The 20,544-nt window shown below is 37.5% G+C and overlaps 1 protein-coding gene across 2 annotated transcripts in view; it reads left to right on the top strand.

Annotated features, from left to right (window-relative positions):
- LOC126198447 (vacuolar protein sorting-associated protein 45) overlaps positions 1–20,544 on the top strand; it is a 124,451-nt gene that overhangs the window by 8,716 nt on the left and 95,191 nt on the right. For both annotated transcript variants that reach the window (XM_049934773.1, XM_049934774.1), the window contains exons 3-4: positions 2,221–2,370; positions 9,529–9,665. In XM_049934773.1, coding sequence (XP_049790730.1) covers positions 2,221–2,370; positions 9,529–9,665 — 287 coding nt within the window. The remainder of the gene's footprint in view (positions 1–2,220; positions 2,371–9,528; positions 9,666–20,544) is intronic.

Raw genomic sequence — 20,544 nt, 5'->3', positions numbered from 1 at the left:
TTATCATCTTACACATCTAGAAAGTAATTCTTTCAAGTACTTTCCAACAATGCTCTCTCTTTCAGATGGAACTTGGTAAATTTGCTGCTGTGTATGAATTCTGCTTAAAGGTCATTTTTAGTATTTGTTGCTGGATGTCCACCAACTGAATTTCCTTCCTGGTGTAATATTATGTACTGCTTATTCTACAATTTATTTCTTTGTGTGTTTTATCTTGTCTACTACTTGACTAATGATGCAGACTTCCTGTTGTACCTGTGCTACTTCTAATGTGACCATTTTTGCTTATTCATATGTATCTGCACCTGCCCTTCTACATTTTCTAGCCATTTAGATATTGTTTTGTAATGTCCTGTGACTTTCTTTCATGGTCAGTTTTCTATTTTTTTTCCCATGTGCCAATTTTATTTCTATATCTAGTCTTACTTTCCACCTTTTGAACATGTCCTCAAAGCTCAGCCTTTTTTCGAATGTCATTTATTTCTTGAATTTCCAGTTTCACCTCCATTTTAGTTCTTCAATTTTTCCCTCTCACCTTTTGTTTGACTTTCATTTCTTTCATCCTACATTCTAGACTGCTGTTTCACAATTTTTTTGTATTATTTGCTTGCTTTTTGTGTGACAGTTTCATTTCTTCTATTGATAAATTAATTGCTGACATCATTTTTACTAAATCGAAGTTATTACCTAACTCTGTCTTTGGCAGTTCTGCATACTTGCCTTCACTGCTGTCATGACTCCCCCTACACCTTCTTGCATTACCATTTGGATTGTGTCCATATTTCCCATGCCTTTGTCCAACTTACTGTTTGATAACGGAAATTTCGTATTACTTATGTTGCCCTTTTGAAACTCCTTCCAGTCTGACATGTTATCACGTTCACTTTCATTTATTGGTATTAATGGCTTGATTTTACTATCCTAGCCTCACAAATACTTGTCCAAAATATTACTCAGTACACACATCTATAAGCTTTACTAGACCAAGTATTATTATCGCTATTATCACCTGCTACAGATATTCTAATTGCTTGCTTACAGCACTTGAGATACATTTGTCATGTTCTGCTACTAGTGGCTGATACTTGCTGTGATGTTGCATGTGCTTATTCAATGTGTTACTTGTGAGTGTCAGCTTCTTCTTATCTCTTATTTTCTTTGTTCCACCCTTGCTACATGTAGACCTTTTTAGTTCCATTTTTCATGTGTAGTAATTCATCTATAATCTTTTTTTTTCTTGTAGCAGTTGCAACCAAAAACTGAAATATTTGTGACTTGTCCAAGGGAGTTCACTGTACCTGTACTTTCAAAAGGGATGCACCCAAAGATTAGGCATTTCGGTTCTGTCTCAGGAAGTCACATACAGTGCTCCACACTAGTTTTAGATTGATGCTGGGTATTGAATATTGGGCTCTTTAACTTGCTGTCATATTATTTTGGCATCACACTCTTGGTTTTGATAGCATTGGTGCATTGGTGGGTAGTTTCACCTCCAAGGTATAAGTATCTTGCTTGATAATAAAATTCCAAAACTGTGTGTCAGAGAGAGATGCCCTATCAAACTCCTACTCACACTACTCCACACAAACAGTTCAGTAACCCATAAAAATAATGAGAAAGATCTCCTGAAATCAGAACAGTATGTACTGGACACTGTATTTCACTAAATAAAAATATGTACCAGATAAGTTTGATTATTCTTACAGCATTACCAAAAGAGGTGGTACATGACACAGGACTCTCATTCAAGAGGATGGAAGTTTGAGTCTGCATCCTACTGTCCAGATATAAATTTTTTCCACAAGTTTCCTAAGTCACTTACAGCAAATGGAGGGATGGTTTGTTTGAAAAGACCTTGGCCAGTTTCTTTCTCATCTTTCCCCTGTCCAGCCTTGTGCTGTGTCTAGTGACCTCACAATCCTTTCTTACAGCATTGTAATTCACATTCCTTCAATATTTCAGAATTTTCTTTTTATATTTAATCCCATAGTGGCTAAAAGCTTATTTTATCACAATTACATTTTTCTAAATATTTTACACTCTCAAATATTCTCTTTGGATGCTAGGTAAATTGCTTCCAGTTTGTTACTCCACACAGAGAGTACCAATTTTCACTGTATGAAGTTTTGAGGTCTGTTTGTAGCACTTAAACTGTAACGAGTTGTAATATTTTCAAGTCTTAGTCAAACTGAAAAATAAAAAATCTTATTTTGCTCTCAGATTTCAGCAATATTATAGCAAAAGCTGACATAAAGACATTGGCTGAAGCAGATGATCAAGAAGTTGTGAGGGAAGTCCAGGAATTTTATGCTGACTATCTGGCTGTTAGTCCGCATCTATTTTCTCTTGGCATAACGGCATGTTCCCAAGGTTTGTGCACTTCATTACAAATTGTGAGCAAAAAAAGTGTGGACCTTTGTAAGACTACACATGTAAATGTAAATGTAAATGGTCAGTGAATGTTAATTACACTTTTAAATTTGTGTATTACTGTACAAAATACAAGTAATGCAGATTTTGCAAGCACTTAAACTTTTCAATTAGTTAATTAGTTGCATTTTTTATTATCCTTATTTGCGATTACTGATTATGACCTGGAACATAATAATTGAATTTATACTGTAATTTCTAGTGCAAGAGTAGTTACCAAATAAAATTGACTTAAATTTTTAAAAAATTTCATATTTTTTGGCTCATTTAATTCATTTGCGAAATGAGCAAACATTTTCAAATATGTTTACGGCTGTATGATTTGCTCTTTTTGTTCTTGAAATTATCAATAATGAAAATATGTTTTATTCTTAGTAGCTTTATTTATGAATGCTAATGTTTTAAAATCAAATGATTGTTAATTCCAAACTTAATGTTGGCGTTAACGTATTATGAGGTGGTTGATAATTGGGTAATTTCATGTTACAAATATCATTCACTCAGTTTCAATCAAGATAGTGGAAAATGCCTGTGGGTGAAATTGTACAATAGTACAACAAATAAAGCAAAATGACAGTGGTAGGCAGAATCCAATGATGTAAACTTCTTTGTTTTATTTCAAAATCCGTCACAATTGGGATAAGTTATTTCCTTATAGTCTGGTATTATGAACATTAACATTTGTTTTTCCATTCTTAAAGTAGTGCCACCATTGATGCACTCCGATATCACTCATCACATGAGGTTCATATGCAACACAAAATTGATGATAAATGCCAGTAGTTTTGATTTTTTTGCCACAGGAAATCTTGTTACGGAACAAATTACACATTTCTGGGATTTTCAGTTGCTTTTCTCAATTTGCGAAGCACGCTGAGCTAGTACCTCAGTCAGTGTAATCATTGTTTCGTTCCCTCAACTACTTCCCATGCTACATGATAATGTCGATCACTGTCCAAATAACCATTATAGTTCAAGGTTATGATTTTATGTGCCTTTTCTATGAACAGAAAGGATTTTTGTAAATGTCAAACTGGGCTCAGCTGCTTCAATTTAGATTAGGGAAGAAAACCATGAATGGGATCTACAGCAACACTTGAGACCTCGAATTACTTCCAGCTACATACTGAGGCTACACAAACTTAAACAAATACACTCTTCAATAATCTTTCACTCTGCCGTACCTGGCAACATTTTTAAAATCCTTCAAATTTCACAATACTTTATTTTGTAGTAGCTAAAAGAGACTGGGTCAGTACTTTTAATGTAAAGTGGTGCAACTCTCCCCCTCCATCTCCCCCTCCCTCCCTGTTCAGTTATATATGTAAGAAAATCCTATTAGGCAAGTACCTCATCACAGAATGTAAAAGGAGAAAGAGAGCTAAGATCAGATTTTGCAGTTCATTAAACAGAGGTTCTTACCCACAGCTTTACTTTTGTGTTCATTCCATGTTATCAACTTTTTTCTATCTGGTCCTTGCCAGTTTTTCATACTGAAGATGCTGGCAATTTGGTTCACTGCAAATTTCCTAATTGATGTAATAGTTAAAGAAATACTAGAAATGAAAAGACCAAAAATAGGATTAATTACTTGCATCTGTAAGCTGTGTCATATCTCTCATTCACAATGCCAACCCATGTAGAGAAACTGAAGAGACAAATCTTACGTGAAAACATCAGAAATACAGGGAAATGACAGACAGTTCTTGATCTCAGTGTGGAGTATATATAGATATATGAGTGTAAATAAAACTGAGATTTGTTCAAATAGAGTACATACCCACATGTAGAGTATACTTTATAGGTGTGACATAATTGCCTTTATGTTAATGTCAAATAATTAGCAAGAGAGAGAGAATCAGTTTGTTGTAAAATAACACTTCACTTACTCTTGGCAGGAAACACATTTGCTTATGAATAGGTGATACACATCACTTAGTAGGCACATTGTGTATCAATGACAACTGCTGCGTGAATGTGTGAGAATCTCCCAAAATGTCGGTTGGGCCCTCCATGCCTGGCACGATCCCAAGATCAGGTAGTGTATTTCGTTTGCTGAATGTTAATGTATTGGGGTGGGGAGGGGGGGGGGGAGGGCAGATTGAAAGATCTACTGCAGTACTACAGCTACCTTGTTATAACAATGTGGCCACAGACACCTGCTGACTGTGACTGTACTATGAAAAGTGTGTGGCTGCACTTCTTGAAACCTGTCCCATTTGTCTGGGCAGAGACATCGATGGTGCTCTGTGTTATGGAATAGAAACACGGAAAAAAATCATGGTATGATATCTTAGCGCCACACACACACACACACACACACACACACACACACACACACACACACACCCTAATCTTTCTTCACAAAAATCCCATTGTTCTTGATACTAATGGTGCTCATAATGATATTTTAATATTTTGAATCTGTGCCTATATTGGATCTCCATCACTGCTTATTATACATCATTCCAAATTGCTTCCATTCATTATAACAGTTTAAATTTATTTAGAACATTAAATAATAAAAATTGCAAATCTAAACAAGCACATAATAAAATTTCTTCCAGACACTTTAAGATTCCACTGATGTTTCATCATTGTCATTGTCCAAGAAGTCTTCTTCCTTTTCTCCTATTGTGTAGTGTTGTTGGAAATTTTTAATGTTTTCTCACATGTAGGACATCTGCTTTTTTATGCTCTCCAATTCTGAGGTATTGGATTGGCTCATAGCAATTATCTCATATGAATGTGTGAATGAAGTATGTGCTAGAATTTTCTCTGTTTGTTTTCTTACTTTCTATGTGTATCTGTACTTATAAAACTGCATACTTTATATTCTAAGGGCTCTATCTCACAACTCTCCCTCCAGCTTATATTCAACCCTCAGTGTGTTTTTCGCCTTTGTTCTATCATTCACTGCTACTATTAGTGAACCACAAAATTATTGCACCTGGGATTGAGGGTGCTTCAGTTGGCTTGTCGTGAGTTTTTATCATTATATTTCATGAAGATAGGCTAAACCATTTAATAGTATATGCACAAATGTCCTGAAAGCATTCACACTGTGAGGCGTTTTCCTTAATCACCACATTTTGATCAGCTGTAGTGCTGTCAATGGGTGAAGCAGGGGTGTGGTGGGATAAGAGAAAAGTGGTGTGTGTGCCATGCTCAAATCCTGCCATTTCTAGTCCTTTTTGTAGTTCACTCTGCGGCTCATCACGTGTACACAATTGAAATGTTTTTCAAAGTTGATTGCTCAGTGATTACAGTTCAAAGAGCTTTTTACATGACGTTCGTTATTCCATTTAACGAAAATGTTCGTGAGTGTGTTACACTTGCAGTGGGTTGAGAATACCTAAAGAATGGTTTGGGGGGGGGGGGGGGGGGAGGGGGAGAATAATCGTCTGACCGACCTAAAATAAGCTTGCTGCAGCTGTTGGGCTTCCTCAGGCGAATGTAAGAATAATTTTATACAGATACTTGCACTTTCATTCGTATAAAATCATGTTTGGCTAAGAACTTAAACCTGCAGATTTTGTACCCCAGGAACAGTCTTGTGAAAACATCCTGCAAAGTGTCCCAGAAGATGCTGTATTTTTGTGTAGTGGTGAGGCCAATTTCCACTTAAGTGATGATGTAAACGAACAAAATTTCTGCTGTTGTTCTGATCGTAACCTCTCAAACCCTGCAAGAAAGACCATTGCATTCTGATAAAGTGAATGATTGATTTTCAGTTAACAGAGGTTGTGTTAATGATCCATATTGTTTTGAAGAGGATGGTGTAATATTTTGGTCACTTCTCACGCTTACTTTGCATTGCTTGATTACTTCTTATGGATTCAATTTCAGAACTTAGGACTGGACAAAGCATGAAGTGTGGCTCCAACAAGATAATCCTACAGCACACATTGCTGGGATGTCAACGAGAATGTTCAGAGACTTGTTTCCTAGAATATTGATCTTGATACATGGGGATGTTGCTTGGCTGCCCAAATCACCAGTCCACGAGCTATTCCACAAGACATGACATGTTAGGCAGTTATACATTTCAGACGTGACCCTGAATTGTGTGTTGCTTGCTTTCCAAGACAGTCATTACAAACTGTTATCACACCATTGTAAGTTTCTGAATAAACACATTTCTCTCTGCTAATGTGGTAGGTTTTCAGTTATTGTTTGTTTTTGTGTCTTAAGCTTACTGCAAGTTAATTAAAGAGAATTTTACACCAGACATGTTTCGCTTTTATTATAAAGCATCTTCCGTGGATATTATGCAAATTGGGTACATGTGTTTGTACATTTCTGGTTGTTTTAAATTAAAAACAGCATTTTGTTTATAAAGCTGGAGTGCAAATCACTCACAATGTTTCCATCTCTTGTTTACATATTCTCCAGACTAGTGCTTCCTCCCTCTGTCAGCAGCAGTTGATTTCGAAAGACTTTTTCTCACATATACACTTGGCAGTTTTTGCCCTTCTGCAGTATTTCTTGCATTGTATTTGCATTATTTACACATTACCTCACTTTTATAAATCTAACTGAAGTTGTATATGTTGTCACTTTGTGAAACGATATTTTTTTAAATTTTATTTTTATTTATTTTTTATTTTTTCTTCCACCTGTACTATCACTCCATCAGCAGCAATGGAGGCTGAACCTTTGACAATGCTAGTCACTTATGCTGGCTTAACATCAGAAAAATCATCAGACAAATGTCGGCTGAAGAACCAGAGACAGAAGTCAACAGGCAGTTTGTCAGCAAGTGACCACAAAGCCTTAACAGTTTTGTACTTTGATAATAACTGGATAACTTCTAATGGATGTATGATGGTTTCTTTTCTGTATCTCATCTAATATGACAGTTGACTCTGAAAGGAGAAGACGTCTGGTCTGAATTATGTCCGCATTGTGATGTGTGAGATTTTCAGTATTTTAGAAAACGGCTTCAGGAGGAAAGTGTTTTAGAATTGAAAACCTTACAGACTAAGCACACAGGTGGAATTATGGGGGAATAATTACTTCAGAAATCAAGACTTATGTTGCAGTTTTAAATTTAAATACAATCTAGGTGCTTCCTAAGAACATCTGCTGTGCCATCTTTCTGTTTCATTTATTCACCATGTTCAATATATCACAGTACACATTGGGAGAAGTAACTATCAGAATATAATTATATGATGTGGATTAATAATTGACTATTAGTCTGTTTGTGTGTATGTAGGGTATAAATGAGACTCATAGCTTTGGAGAAAGCTGTCGGTCCCCCATTTAGTCGTTGCTGCTAATATTTACGTGACTGCTGAAGAACCAGAGACAGAAGTCAACAGGCAGTTTGTCAGCAAGTGACCACAAAGCCTTAACAGTTTTGACTATACAGAGCTAGCAACAGCATGCATCAGTCGTCCAATGCTGCCAGTCTGATGTTCTTCTTTGACCAAGATGGCCCCCTTCTGATTCGCTTCCTGCAGCATGGGACAACAGTGAATGCCCAGCATTACTTGCAAACCGTGACCACCCTTCGCCAAGTGATCAAATCAAAATGACTAGGCAATCTCACCCGTGGGGTCATTCTGCAGTAACACTAGAGTTGTAAGACATACTAACAGTTAACATTATTACATAATGTGCTGCTAACAGGAGCTTTCAAGCTTTAAAATTGGTTACATTGAGTGGCAAATTAAATGTTTTCCTTTAAGTTTTGATGAATTAATATGTTATTTCCATGTACCTACCAGCAGCCTGTTAGTGGCCCGTGCACCAGAATACAAAACCTCACTGTAACCCTAGACAGTGAGGCAAAGCACACAAATTATTTTTCTGTTTTCTATTATGGTTATATGCATCAAAGTCCATGTGGATCTAATTTTTATCACTAACTACTAATACCATTAAGAAGTAAATATGCTTTGAAATAAGTGTAACAGTTCAGAGATGTCGATGATTGTGCAAGGTGTGGTTACTTTGCACAATAAACTTATTGCTCTGAATGAGGTTACTCTTTAAATTATTGAGATGATGCATTCAACAGCAGTAAGCCCACTATTTGCTCTAAACTTTTTAAAATATAATTTTGATTTCTCTGAGTCATTCTGGCATGAAATAAAAATTCTTTGTATCATTAACACAGTGGTTAAACCTTATTTTCAGTAGTGTACATGTTAAATATTGTTACAGCCAAGAATGTCATAATGGGTAATTGTGAATAAGTTTGAGATGTGCTGTTTTGTGTGACCTCAGTTTGCTTGATATTAGTTAATGAGCAAACTGATAAAGAAATGAAATATAATGATTAACATTTGTAATGTTCAATTTTATCTTCAAATGAAAATGTATAAGGGGAATTAAAAAAGAAACGAGCCAGACTCTGGAATGCGCAAACCGGTGACAGGACGGTAATATCGTGGCGTGTGTAACATGTAGTTCTGACCAGATTGTGGAAGTTCACAACCCGTCGCTAGAGGGCACGTGTGCATGTCACATGACTATACAGAGCTAGCAACAGCATGCATCAGTCGTCCAACGCTGCCAGTCCGATGTTCTTCTATGACCAAGATGGCCCCCTTCTGATTTGCTTCCTGCAGCATGGGACAACAGTGAATGCCCAGCATTACTTGCAAACCGTGACCACCCTTCGCCAAGTGATCAAATCAAAATGACTAGGCAATCTCACCCGTGGGGTCATTCTGCTCCACGACAATGCGAAGCTTCATACAGCCAACACAGTCATGGCACTCCTGCAGAAATTCAAATGGGATGTTCTCGGCCACCCTCCATACAGTCCGGACCTCTCTCCCTGTGATTATGCCATTTTTGGTCCCCTTAAAAATGCTCTGAGGGGCAAACGATTCACCTCGGGCGACAACGTCCGACTGTACGTGCAGAACTGGTTAACATCACAGCCCCGGGAATTTTATGAGACAGCCATTAACCACATTGTGTCACAGTGGGACAAGTGTCTCAACAGCCAAGGTAAATACTTCTAACGTACAGGTACTGGTTTCTGTAATTATGCCTCCGGCTCATTTCTTTTTGAACGCCCCTTATATATCGAAGTAATTCTGTTGCATTTTCTTAAAAATTTTCTCTTCAAATGTGCAGGTGTGTCGTGGAATAACGCCAGTCTACAGAGGGCAGTGGAAGGTGTGACAGCTGTTTTGTTGTCTCTTAAGAAGTGTCCATTTATACGATACCAGAATTCTTCCAGAATGGCCAAAAGACTAGCTGAAAAAATAAGGGTAAGTCATTAATTTTGTATGTAGTTTATCCATAATGTGAGTGTCTGTAGCTCCTTCCTATGTTTCCTAGGTGATGGTGGAAGCAAAAAAGAAAACCTAGCATGAAAGGATATAAAACAGTAAGCATATGCTGCTGCAGCATAAATGTTTTTGACAGTCCTAAATGTGAACTTGTGAATTAGATATGAGGTGTGAAATCATTCTAATCTTAAGGTCAAGTTCTTGACTGTAAGAAGAATGGACCTGTATTGCCACAGTTATTCCTTACCAGAAATCCCTTTCAATAATTGTCAAACACGATGACCAGTCCTGAAGAATTGAGGTGAAAGCAATTCGCAAATAAAAATGGGTGACATTCATATTTGGCTATTTAAGCACTTCATTGTAATATGCTGGATTGATCATCTTTTTGTCTACTATCTATTCGTTAAGGGGAGTTGGAACGCCCTATCCCGACAATGTTAAATTTAGTGACTTGGCTTCCCTGTATTTCAGGAACCACTGTAGCCATTGACATGAAACTTTTACAGGACATTAAACTGTTTCAGGGTTTATACGACCCGGGACAACCGGGAGATCCAGGAAAAACCCGGGAATTTTTTCATCCGGGAGAAAACCAGGAATATTTTAGGATTCCGGGAATTTTTCGTTGTTTTAGTTTTCAGTTAAATTTTTGTAATTTTGTCTGGTAGGAATCGATACTCTAGCAAAGGATATTACTGTATCCTGCTACTGCAGAATAATACTGCAACAATAAAATGTGAACGAGACATAAATTGCAAAGGAAATGTGCCATATACAACAACAAAACACAGTGATTATACAAGCTTTTGCCAACAGCAAAATGGGTCAAAGGCTTTAGGAAGACTATGCAATGCTTCATAACAACAAATTGCCTCCGATGAGCGTGACGTCACAACTGTTTATATTAGATTCATTTTAGCAGTTACTAACGGGCTCATGCGCATGCGCAGTTGAGTGGCGTATGAGTGGTACCTTCTCCCGTTTCTGGCCAGATTCACGCATTCACAGCGGGCCCAGATCTATGAGGGGGGGGGGGGAGGGGGAACCTTGTTTCACAAAGCGCCTAGCATCCAGCGCACGTTGGTCTATAGATTACCCGTATGATTTTGATGCGCATCCCTGGTGGTTTTTGAACACACTCTGTAAGTTGATTTCTGAATGAATCATAAGCCGCACCAGGTAGCCATGCAGTCTGAGGCGACTTGTCACGGCTCCCTCCGTCGGAGGTTCGAATCCTCTCTCGGGCATGGGTATATGTGTTGTCCTTAGCGTAAGTTAGTTTAAGTTAGATTAAGTAGTGTGTAAGCCTAGGTACCGATGACATCAGCAGTTTTGTCCCATAGTGAAAAAAAAAAAAAAAATCATAAGTCGATTTTTGAATGCGTGCATAGTGTGCGTGATGTCTCTGTCAGGGGAATCCTCACCACATCTAGAAATAAACTTTCCTGCAGGCGAAAGGGGCCGGGTTATTCAATCTGAGCGGAGTAAAGCCGAACGAGTGAATGCCAATTTCTGTCTGATTATGTTGTTGTTTGGGTTTGCGAATGATCAGCGTTGTTATAATTACTAGGGAAATCCATAGATTCAGACTACCAGAGTGGAAATAAACGACTAACAGGAAGAACAGGTAAGAAAGATTATGTATCATCATCTCAGTGTATCCAGGAAAATGAAATTTTGTCAGAACATTTTTCGCCAGATCGCTTCACTAGTAAGGGTCACTTGTACAGTCCCCGTCTAGCAGCCGCTTAAGTTCTATTCTGGAAGTAGCGCGGAAAATGGTTTGTGCGAACATAACAACGCCTAACCGGATAATAATCAGTGATAACCAAACCGGTGATTCTGGCTGGGTTAGTGAAGGTAACTGGCGAATATGTTTTGACAAAGGCAGGAATAGTTCAAGAATTAGTCATGATAAGATTGATTGTTAGAACGAAGGAGGAGAAGGAATGGGGACATCACACAAATTAGGAAAGAACATGACAATCCCAAATTTATATAAAAATCTCGTACTATTACTTTTCGATCTCATGCTCGAGAAACTGGAGCGTATGAATGAAATGTGAAACTGTTTCCTAACATAAAGCTTTTTGCTCGTAGTAGGCCTAATAGGCATTTTATGTTGATCTTCGTGAATTATATACTGTCGTGTTATAAAAATGACCATTTGTGCCAAAACAGTCTCGTTTATTTGGTGTGTGTTACAATTTCTGCAGTGTTAGAAAGACCTATTTTGTTTTACCTAGCAGGCAGTGACAAATAGAGAAACCACACGAGTCTTGGGTACTATTTGTATTAACAGCTTACGCAGTGTTAGACAACGATATTTGGATTTTTCATGTAGGAAAATGTTCGATGAACTTTGATGAGGCAACTGATCCTTTCGCAGAAAGGAAAGCACGCCATGTAAAGCTGTCACAGGATTAGAGAGAAAACAATGCTAGGCGCTAAGAATTGAAGAAATGTACTCTGTATTGCTTGTCTCTTGTCTTTACTGGTTTTATGTATCCTATATTTAATTTTATTTCACCCAAAACAGAAAGGTATTAGCTAATAGGCAATAAAGAATGCAGATTTTCTGAAGAGTTCTTGTTCTCCAAATTACAAATAGTCCCATCCAGTATTAATTGCGAGATTTTTTAAGAGGGCATGATGTCAAACCGGCAACTGTAAGTAGGAGAAGCAACACAGGACATTTGAATTTCCACTGTCCTGAATATAGTTTGATGGCACCCAATACAAAATATACACTTTTCAATTCCACGGAGCGAAATACAGTGACGTGCGATAGAAGAATGCTGTGTGAAGAGGGTGGCACTGCACTCTCGCACACTTAAGACCAAATAACATGTCTTACATTTCCTTGAACATATACGTTTTATGTATCAGACTCTTCATAAAACTGTGCGCTACAAAATGAACATATTTTCGAAAATTCAATTTTTTTAAATTTTTTGATGTCGTATCTTAAACGCTCGAAGGAGGGGGGGGGGGGCAGGGGCGGCACTATCTTAGTATTGCCCCGGTTCGGAAATATTGTAGATCCGAGGTTGATGCGCAGGGCAGTCTGAGTTACAGTGAGCAAGTGTGTAGTCTCCACGTGACCTGTGCTTACATTTACTGATTTTGCTGTTTCCTCTTCGTTTACTGCTCTCACGTCAAATGAAAACAAAATGGATTTCTGTGGCCGGGAGCTATCAAGTGAATTAAAATACATTCACATAATTACATTATTAGTTTCAGAGTTTATTTTATTTCCGCTTTTCTGACAGCCATGCATTTATTGCCTTGTAGAACAATGAAGTTATTTTTGTCGGTTTGCTAAAGAAATTTGGTTTTTTATATCTTTTACGCTGAAGCAGTTAATGTGTTTGAAACAAAGTGTTTAGTTCCACACTATTGGCTAATTTCAATTGCTCGCTGCATTTCAAGTGCACGTTTTTAAACATCTTCTAGCACGTTTTCATCTTCTAGCACGTATGGCATCATGCCATAAGAAAGAATCAAAAATGAGTTAGTACAATACTTGTACTCCAAGAAAATTTTCATCCCAAAACCCATCTTCTAGCACGTATGGCATTATGCCATAAGAAAGAATCAAAAATGAGTTAATACAGTACTTGTACTCCAAGAAAATTTGCATCCCAAAACCCACACCGAAAAGCTTAATATCAGGTCTAGGCCCACTTCATTGGCAATCTGGACATACGAATGTGCTCTTTAAGTATGCACCTTAAATGTGCCATTTTATTATGGCTCACGAAATTCTGATGCTTTTGGAGTATCCTCTGATGTCTTTTTTCTTCTATGACATAATGTAAGATCTTTTAATGTTTTACACGTACGAACATACGGGCTTCCTGTATTATAGCAGCTGCCAAAGCATGGTGGTGCCTGTTATGTGGCGCTCTCTGACAACTACTGAAACGAACCTGTTTCTAACAGGCCGCGGGAAAATAATGCGAATGGTGGTTTGAAAAGCATTACTCTCAAAGTAAATTTCCTTTTACGCAAATTGAACTATGTGCGAGAATGTACGATGAATTTCGTAAATCACAGAACGTTTGACTCTCATTTAAAAATCAACTCTTTGATGATGAACCGTTTAGAAGTATTTCGAGCCCAGAAGATCAGACATTCATGTCGTTATTATGAGCAAATTGATGTAATGCTACGGGCAGCTCGCTCTCCTCTGCGGTAGCTAATTAATTTGTGGAAAACTTTGAGGGCAAGTCACTGGACTCGTCTAAAAATTTAACTCGCACATTTGTGTGATATATCCTAAAGTGTAACACACGCAAAAAATATCAACATTATATGTGAAAGCTTAGCTTCTCTTGAAGCTTATTAACCTTAGAGACCAATATTATATGTGAATTCTTTGCTTTTCTTGTCGCAACACTATGTATATTAATTTGAAACATTAACTTTTCCTGTTTGTCTATCCACGCTACTTAACAATGATGTTGCTATTAGCTGACTACATCACGTGTCCTGTGGTCTGAATATCCACTGTCATCAGCTGGCGGGATCAGGCGACATGAGCTATGACTGGCTTACAAAAGCGCGTCGCAATCTCGATTACAGTGGTTGATAAAGTAACATGCGGTGTTTGATGGAATTCGAATTTATACTTTCGTAATACGAAAATATGCAGCGTACATGTTGCTGCACATCAAAAATCTTTCCAAAAGGAGTTTCCTTCCCTCACTTTCGTTCTCTAAAGTGCCGGGAAATTCTACGCCCGTGTATAAAAGCATAACCATTCAAAGGATTGATAAGTTTTACAGTTCGGAGGGAAAATATACTGTCACTTAATCACACAGAAGAAGTGTGTCTTCATCCGGGAGAAATTGTATTTTTAACCGGGAAATCCGGGAAAAACCTGGGAATTTTTTTTCCTTGTCCACGTATACACCCTGTGTTTGTTCTGAGTCTACTGAACTACAATAATTGCATTTCAGCCACTGCTTTCGGAAATAAAATGTTTTAATTACACGGTTAAAATTTTGTGTACTTTTTTTGTATGTTATCCTAAATAATTTTAATTATACATAACATTATATTCTTCTTTTAGTTCAGTAGGCTCAGGATATGTATGTTATTACTCCCTGAAAATTTGAATACTCTACTCGAAGTGGTTTCTGAGATTTAGGGAAAAATGCAACAGAAAATGTTAATTTTCAGCAATAGCTTCTAGAGTTTCAAAAGACTGTAACTCACTTAATATAAGCTTAATTTTGTATTTTTAGTCATTCAGAAGCACCCAGCACCATACTGTATATCATCCTCTTGATCTTTTTCCAAGGTTTTTCTTCCTTCTGGACTCCTTAGTGGCCAACTGTGCTTCATACTCTACTTTATCGATGCAAACCTTGTCCATCCGTTCACTGATGCAGTTTGCTCCAGGATTAATTCCCATATGCTGTAGCACTTTCACCCTACCAATGTTGCCATCATTAAAAGCAATAACAGCATCACTAACCTCCCATCTTAGTGTCTTAATTTCAACAAAAACATTTCCTGGTAAGGCGAGTTCATATAAGATTATTGAATGACTCATTGGGATTTTGAGTCTGACCATGCAGACACTTCTTCAGTAATTCAGGATTTGCCAGCTCTCTCTAAATAGGTTTTATGATATCCATGACTTCTGCTGGAATGGAATGTTTATGGCTGCATGAACTGTTTGAGTACTGAGCATTTCGGTAATTGCACCTTGAATCAGGTCCAGGAGGGCAAAGGTGGTGTACTGGTTTTTCATCAGTTGCCTGCTTCATTTTCAACAAATCCTCAGTATTATTTCTAATGGCCATCCCATAATACTGCTGTAGTTCATCAGTCATTTTATATGCCAGCCTGTCTCTTATGGTTTTACCGTCAGAAAGTTTCTTGTCTCTAAAACTTTGTTTCAACTTCCTCAAGATGGTATCCATCCTCTTCCGGTCATGACCTTTATGACATGGCAACCCACAGCCTTCTATATAGAAAATTGCAGATTTTATTAGATCTTGAAATAATGCACATAAAAATTTTAACATTTTCAACCAGTGTAGATTATATTAAAAAAAAAAAAAATACTTCCCATGTGAGTTTATAAGTGATGTATATATATCATTTTATTCGGAAAATCGTAAATTTTACAATGAGATAAAAATCCGAAAATGTGAAAAAAAATTTTTTTTCTATTCTAACTCCCCTTAAGATGAGAGTAAACTAGGACAGTGAAAATTATTGTCATCTTAAATATGTTGATTAGATACTTTCTGATTGTGGCAAGACTGGCTGATACTTCAGTTTGAAAGTCCAGGTTGGAATATCAACAATATTATGAAAGTGATGTGTTGCTACTCACCATAAAGATGACACGTTGAGTTGCAGAGAGCCACACTGAAAAGACTGTTACCCATTGAGCTGTTGGCCAAAGCTTACTTCAGAAAGGAAAAGGAAAACACCTACACAATCACACCAACACGTACACAAGCGCACGAGCAAGCACACGTCACACACACATGACCATATATCTGGCTCCAGCCACAAAGCGACAGTATTGAACAAAAGGGGAAGGGATAGCAGGATGCGGATGAAGGGAGAGAAATCAGGACGTTGGTACTGCCTGCCGAGCATGGAGGGATTGATGGTGTCCTGATAAGGCTGCCAGGTGCAACCTAGGGGGCCTTGGAGTACAGGGGAGGGGGGGGGGGGACCGGGACTGGGAGTGGAGAAGGAGAGGAACAGAGAAGAGAAAAAGACTGGTTGGTGTGTTAATAGAGAGTTCACATCCTATCACCCTCAGTGTGTGCCGCTCTCTGCCGACCCACCCACCTGTCTTTTCCTCTCTGTGATTTTGAACTCTCAAGACACCAAAATCCAGTTATTGCTCTCAGATTTTTTAACAGAGTTTAACAATTTCTGGTACCACATAAACCATAATTCATGACTTTTATATCTTGGTCCTTACATGGTGGCAAGGGCAGCACAGAAATGTCAACTCCCAGGATACAATGATAGAAAACATTTTTGGCAAACACATGAATGAACAGTTCACAGATCTGATATGAGATTAGAAATAATAGCCACTGTGGGTAGAGTGCTAAAGTTTCTCAACTGGAGTCCAGCTTGGTATCCTTGGCTAGCATCCAGGTGGTGTCCTAGACAGTCAATTTTTTATTGTACACCCAAAAACTTTGACACTGGCACTATTTGCAGAGCTGTTTGTATGAGGATGTCGAAGTAATTGAATTATTTAGTTGTAAAATACCAGAACAACTTACTTGCAACAGGGAAACGCAAATTGCTTTTTGTTTTTCACTGAACAGTTACTCATTAATGATTCTTCAGAGGCTCTCCTCCACATGATGTGAAGCAGTTGACAGTTTTGTGTTTAGCTATCTTTTAGTGTAAGCAACTCATGCCATTGCTGCAGGCTGCAAAGTGCTGCATTGTATTAGAAGAACCTTAAATGTTGTAAAAATAGACATATTAGAAAATAAAAATGTGAAGTTCAGTCTTCTGCCTGTCAGCACATATTTACCCTTCATAATCACGTAAGAGAATATTGAATTTCACTCATTTCATGTGTTGTGTGGGTTTCATCCCAACTTTCATCAAGTGAGCATTCTATTCCCACCAGCAGCTTCATTGCTGTGTACTTATCCAAGTGAACTTCATTTGGTATCTGTGTATGTTGGTCCAATGTTTGACAGTCACTCATTGTTGTCTTAGTCAGTTCATTTGTTCTAGGTTTCACACTTTTATGCTGTGCCAATAGAATGAATGCACCCTGTCACAAAAGAATTTAGTGTTAGAGAGGTTATAGACCTATTGCTTTTACAATATGCAGTGCTATTTTGTACTCTACACCAGCATGGAAAGTGCATAACTATTTAGTTACAGTATTCAGTTGTTGCTATTTTGTGGTTTGATGCAGCCCTCAATTCTGGTACATCGTGTGCAAGCCCCTTTGTCTGCATAACTGTTGCAAACTATGTCCGTTTGAATGTCGATTCCCCCCTTAGTATCCCTCTACGATTTTTACCCTCCCACACTTCCTTCCATTTCCAATTTGAAGATTCCTTGATGCCTCAGGATGTGTCCTATCAACCAATCTCTTCTTCCATTCAAGTTGTGCCACAAATTTATTTTTTCCTCAGTTTGTTTCAGAACTTCTTCATTTATTGTTCGATCTACCCATCTAATTTTTAACTCTCCTGTAGCACCACATTTCAAAATCTTCTATTCTCCTCTTGTCTGAACTGCCGATTGTCCATGTTTCACTTACATACAAAGCTACACCATCATGTTAACAAATTCCTCTTTCAAAAATGCTTGTCTTATTATGGCCAGTCTGCATTTTATATCCTTTCTACTTAACCATCACCAATTGTTTTGCTGCCTAAATCGCAAAACTCAGCCACAAGTTTTAGTGTCTCATTCCCTGGTCTAATTCCCTCAGCACAGCTTAATTTTGTTGGACTCCACTCCATTACTATCCTTTTACCTTTGTGGATTTTCATCTCTCTCTTTTGAAGACACTATCCATTCTGAAGATGAATCTCCAGAACTGGCTGAAATGAGGTAATATATTTTCAATATTTGACAGAACAAGCATGTTTTGGCTTACTGCCATTATCAAGTGATTTCTAGTTGGAAGTTAACGACATTTTTGCATCTATAGCAATTTTTTTCTGTTGAGTTGTGATAAGTATAATATTTTTCATGCTTACAAAACATAAAAAATACATTTTTTGCGGATATTTTGACAGTTCTTTACTACTACAGCATCGTAGTGAAGGAATGACATAATATGGAACTGTCAAAATATCTGTCAAAATGTATTTTTTATGTTTTGTAACTAAAAAAAAACTATTATATTTACCATGGCATGACAGAAAAAGGTTACTACAAATGCAATATGGTCGTAGCTTCCAACTAGAGTCACTTGATAATGACAATAATCTGAAACATATGTTTTGTGTAAAATATTAAAAATATATTACCTAATTACACCTAGTTTTGGAGCTTTCATTTTCATTATGTCTTATAATGCTGTACAACATGCTGTGAGCCCAACGGAACGTAAATGTATCTATTCTGTTCAACTGCTCTACCAAGTCCTTTGTTTTCTGTGACTGAATGACATTGCCAGATTGAATAAAATGGTGGATAGCCTACAAACCTGTCTCGCTCCCTTCTCCACTACTGATTTCCTTGCCTGTCCTTTCACTTTGTAACTGCAGTCTGCTTTCTGTACAAGTTGTAAATAACCTTTCAGTTCCTATATTTTATATGTGCTGCCTTTAGAATTTCAAATAGTATATTCCAGACAATTATGTCAAAACCTGTCTCTGTCTACAAATGCTATAACTGCAGATTTGCTAAGAAAAGTCAAAGGGTCAGTATTGGCTTGCATGTTTCTACGTTTCTTCAGAACCCAAACTGATCTTAACCAAAGGTGGCTTTTACGAGATTTCCATTCATCTGTAAATAATTTCAGTATTTTGAAACCATGGCTTATTAAACTGATGGTTTGGTAGTATTAACACTTGGCAGCCCCAGCTCTCTGTGGGTTTGGAATCATTACAGACTTCCTGATGAGTATTTCCTGTCTTGTATATCTTGCTTACCAGGTGGAATAATTTTGTAATGGCTAGCTACCCTAAGGATTTCGTAATTATGAGAGAATATTGTTTACTCCATAGGCCCTCTTTCCACATAAGTTGTTCAGTGCTCTCAGTCTTTTCGCAATATCGTGCCTCCTATCTCATCTTCACCCACTTCCTCTCCTCTTTCTATTACGTAATTGTCAAGTTGGTTTCCGTTATATAGACACGCTATGTATTCATTTCACCTTTCAGCTTTTCATTCTATACTTAGTACTAGTGTGCCTTGTAACCTCTTGATATTGATACAGCTGCTCTTATTTTCTCCAAAGGTCTCCTTAATTTTCCTATTGGCAGCCCCTATCTTTCCCCTAATTATTCATCCTTCTACAGCCTTACATTTGTTGTCCAGCCATTCCCGATTAGCAATACATTATGATAAGTAAAGTGGAAGAGGCAACATTACATGGTGGTAGAAGTGACATTATTTTATTTGTGAAGACTTGTCTAAACATTGTATTTTTTTGGCAGGGGAAAAAATCAGCCTTTCTCAGAGGCTGTCTTATCATATGTGTTTAAGTGCACATGCCATCAGTACATAAAATGCCAATACTATGGGCATACCACAATGTCTTACAAGGACCAAACCATTTGCATTGGGTTTCACACTTTACACTATATCAGAAGACTGAGTGTGTACTGTCACAATCGACTTCCTTTTTTTAATGCAATTTTCATCTTTTGTTATGACTGGCTCTGTAATGACCACATTATTTTTTAAAAAAAATGTACTTAATGATGATTGACATATTGAAGTCTTTATTTTATATGTATCTTTCATATCTTATGCTAGGTGTATTCCACTAATTGATGGAGCATATTGGGGAAACTTGTATTTTGTAGTAGTATAAAGTGTGGTGTCGGCTGTTCATGCACATTGAGAACTCAAGAGCTGCATGTCTGTAAGATGAAGCTGAACTCTTTCCACAGATTGTCTGTAATGAATAGTAAACATTAAAATACTCTTTCAGTAAACACTGGGAAAGGAGGAGAACACAGAAGACGGAATTTAAAAGCTCTTAATTGGCAGAAAAGAGGATATCTGAGAAGTGATTGGCTTTTGCAGATGGTCTTGCCATTTTAGCTGAATCTGTAGAAGTTCCAAGAGACTGGTTCAAAAGGCGGCTTATATGTGTCTTTTTGAAGAAACTTAGTCATGGCAGATGTGAAGGAGGCACCGAAACATTTGGAAA

Source organism: Schistocerca nitens, chromosome 8 (assembly GCF_023898315.1).
Source record: "Schistocerca nitens isolate TAMUIC-IGC-003100 chromosome 8, iqSchNite1.1, whole genome shotgun sequence".
NCBI lineage: Eukaryota > Metazoa > Arthropoda > Insecta > Orthoptera > Acrididae > Schistocerca > Schistocerca nitens.
This window is presented reverse-complemented; position numbering and strand designations above follow the sequence as displayed.